This window comes from Sapajus apella, unplaced genomic scaffold (assembly GCF_009761245.1).
Source record: "Sapajus apella isolate SASKATOON/1434 unplaced genomic scaffold, GSC_monkey_1.0 scaffold234, whole genome shotgun sequence".
In the NCBI taxonomy this organism is placed as follows: Eukaryota; Metazoa; Chordata; class Mammalia; order Primates; family Cebidae; genus Sapajus; species Sapajus apella.
Window position 1 is genome coordinate 319,541 of NW_022437174.1, and position 2,776 is coordinate 322,316.

General features: G+C 65.0%; 1 protein-coding gene across 5 annotated transcripts in view; it reads left to right on the forward strand.

Annotated features, from left to right (window-relative positions):
* The window catches only part of PTDSS2 (phosphatidylserine synthase 2), a 36,059-nt gene extending 33,902 nt beyond the window's left edge, over positions 1-2,157 (forward strand). For 2 of the 5 annotated variants that reach the window (XM_032271486.1, XM_032271488.1), the window contains 4 exons: positions 210-324; positions 403-548; positions 690-875; positions 1,241-2,157. In XM_032271486.1, coding sequence (XP_032127377.1) covers positions 210-324; positions 403-548; positions 690-875; positions 1,241-1,403 — 610 coding nt within the window. In that variant the 3' untranslated portion in view covers positions 1,404-2,157. The remainder of the gene's footprint in view (positions 1-209; positions 325-402; positions 549-689; positions 876-1,240) is intronic. The other 3 variants (XR_004266082.1, XR_004266083.1, XM_032271487.1) reach the window with 3 other exon arrangements.
* The last annotated feature ends 619 nt before the right edge of the window (positions 2,158-2,776 follow it).

Genomic DNA, 2,776 nt, shown 5'->3' on the forward strand with positions numbered 1-2,776 from the left:
CCAGGAGCAGAGCTGGTCTGATGGCGTAGGGTGAGGCTGAGTGACCAAGAGCAGAGCTGGTCTGATGGCATAGGGCAGGGATGAGAACCAGCAGCAGAGCTGGTCTGATGGCGTAGGGTGTGGCTGGGTGACCAGGAGCAGAGCTGGCGACGTACAGGGCAGGGTTTGGTGGGCCGCCGTCCTCAGGCTTCTGGCTCTGTGGTTCCCAGGGGCAAGATGAAGAGGATCGCCTTCCAGTTCACTCCCTACAGCTGGGTTCGCTTTGAGTGGAAGCCGGCCTCCAGCCTGCGTCGCTGGCTGGCCGTGTGTGGCATCATCCTGGTGGTAAGGCTGGGCTGCCTCACGACGGCGCGGTGGGCAGGGGTCCCGAGCAGAGCTGGTGCTCACCCCTCCTCCCACTAGTTCCTGCTGGCGGAACTGAACACGTTCTACCTGAAGTTCGTGCTGTGGATGCCCCCGGAGCACTACCTGGTCCTCCTGCGGCTCGTGTTCTTCGTGAACGTGGGTGGCGTGGCCATGCGTGAGATCTACGACTTCATGGATGACCCGTGAGGGCTGCCAAGAGCCGGGTGGAGACGCCCCCATGGGCGGGGGGTGGGGGAGCGGAGCTCAGGAGGCCGGGGCCTAGGCGAGGCCGCCTGCAGGACACTGTGGGGCTGGGGATGCTGAGCCCGCTGCTGCCCCTGCAGGAAGCCCCACAAGAAGCTGGGCCAGCAGGCTTGGCTGGTGGCAGCCATAACGGCCACGGAGCTGCTCATCGTGGTCAAGTATGACCCCCACACGCTCACCCTGTCCCTGCCCTTCTACATCTCCCAGTGCTGGACCCTCGGCTCTGTCCTGGTGCTCACCTGGACCGTCTGGCGTTTCTTCCTGCGGTGAGCGCGACAGGGCGGGGCGGGGCGGCTGGTCCCAAAGGAGGGCGGCTCTCCGGGTCTCCTGGCGCAGGGGCCGAGGGAGCTGGGTGGTCTTGGTGTCTCGCCATCTGTGCCCCAGCCCTCTGGCTGCCTCTGTGGGAGTGGGCCCCCCTCCACCTGGGTGCGCCCGCTTGGGCCTTTCCTGACCCAGCCCTCGGGCCATCGCTCTGCACGAATGGATCCAGGCCACGGCTGCCATCCAGTGCCAGGGTACCCGGCCCCCACCCAGCCCATCCTGGACCTCCACAGGGACGAGGTGCCAGGTGTCCGTGGGCCCATGGGGGGCTGGTGTGGGAGCAGGTGGTGACGCCGCCTCCTGCCCCCAGAGACATCACCCTGAGGTACAAGGAGACCCGGCGGCAGAAGCAGCAGAACAGGGATGACCCGGGCAGCGCCGTCGGCAATGGGGACCAGCACCCTCCAGGGCTGGACGAAGACCTGCTGGGGCCCAGGGCGGCAGAGGGCGAGGGAGCACCAGCTCCAAACTGACCTGGGTCGTGGCTGCCTCACGAGCCTCCCAGAGCCCCAGCCTCTGTGGCCACCTCCCGTGTGAGTCCCACCGGGAGCCACGCACCTGGCCTCGCCCTCAAGGCTCTCTTCTCCCTTTCTCCGTGCGCTTGGCCAAGGCTCAGGGCGAGGGTGGAGGCGACCCCGGCACAGTCTCTTTCCGTGTGCACGCATGTGTGCGTGTGTGCTCGTGTGGCCACCTGTGGCATGCACGTGTGCTCTCGGCCCTGAGGCTTCTCCAGAGCCGGGAGTTGGCTGGCGTGGCAAGGGCGTGCTCTGGGACAGCGGATCCCTCAGGAACCAGGTCCTCCCTCCCCCTTCTGCCCAGTCAGCCCCATGGCCTCTGGCCCACCAAGTTCTGTCACCCAGCTGTGGTGTGGCCCAGGCAGGGACATCTCGGTACCATTTCTGCACTCTGTGGGCCCCAGGTGCACTGAGGCCTGGAGGAGCCTGTGCTGGCCCCACATGCACCTCCCAGCACCTGTGGGGCGGCGTCCACAAACACTCCGTGGCTGAGAGCAGCAGATCCAGCAGTGACGCTGAGCCATCTCCTCCGAGTCTTCCTTTCACAGACTGCCCTGGAGGACGTGTGGATGGGGCTAGAGGTCACTGGACTGGCCCTTGGGACATCCAGGCAGAGCCGGGGCCCTGCTGCCTCCACGGCTCTGAGTCGAGGGTCATCTTCACGAACAAACAGAACCAATAAAGTGACGGAAGTCCGAGGCTTCAGCCCTCCCTGCGGCTCCCCGTGTCCTGCTTTGGGGTCAGGTGCAGCCTCCCCGGCCTGCCCTCATGCCCAGTGCCCACTTGGGGAAAACCACACAAAGGACGGGAGGACTTAGCAGCCCCTCTGCTGGGGCTCCAGGTCCACCCGCCCCCTGCCACGTTTGTTCCTCACTGGGAGGCCGGGCTGGAGACCGCTGGCCAGTGGACACAGGATGCCTGGGGAGGGGCCGCTGCCTTCTCAGGCCAGTTTTTTTGAGATGGAGTCTTGTCCTGTCTCCCGGGCTGGAGTGTGGTGGCGTGATCTCCACTTACTGCAACCTCCACCTCCCAAGTACCTGGGACTACAGGTAACCGCCACTACGCCTGGCTAATTTTAGTATTTTTAGTAGAGACGGGGTTCACCAGCTTGGCCAGGCTGGTCTTGAATTCCCAACCGCAGGTGATCCGTTCACCTTGGCCTGTCAAAAAGTGCTGGGATTACAGACCTGAGCTACCCCACCTGGCCAGACCACTATGCTTAAAACTTTACCTCCTGGGCGCTGCTCCTCACCGTGGGTATTGGGGAGGGGGTGTGGGTGGCAGGGTTACAGGGTCTCCTGGGCGCCGCTCCTCGCCGTGGGCATGGGGTA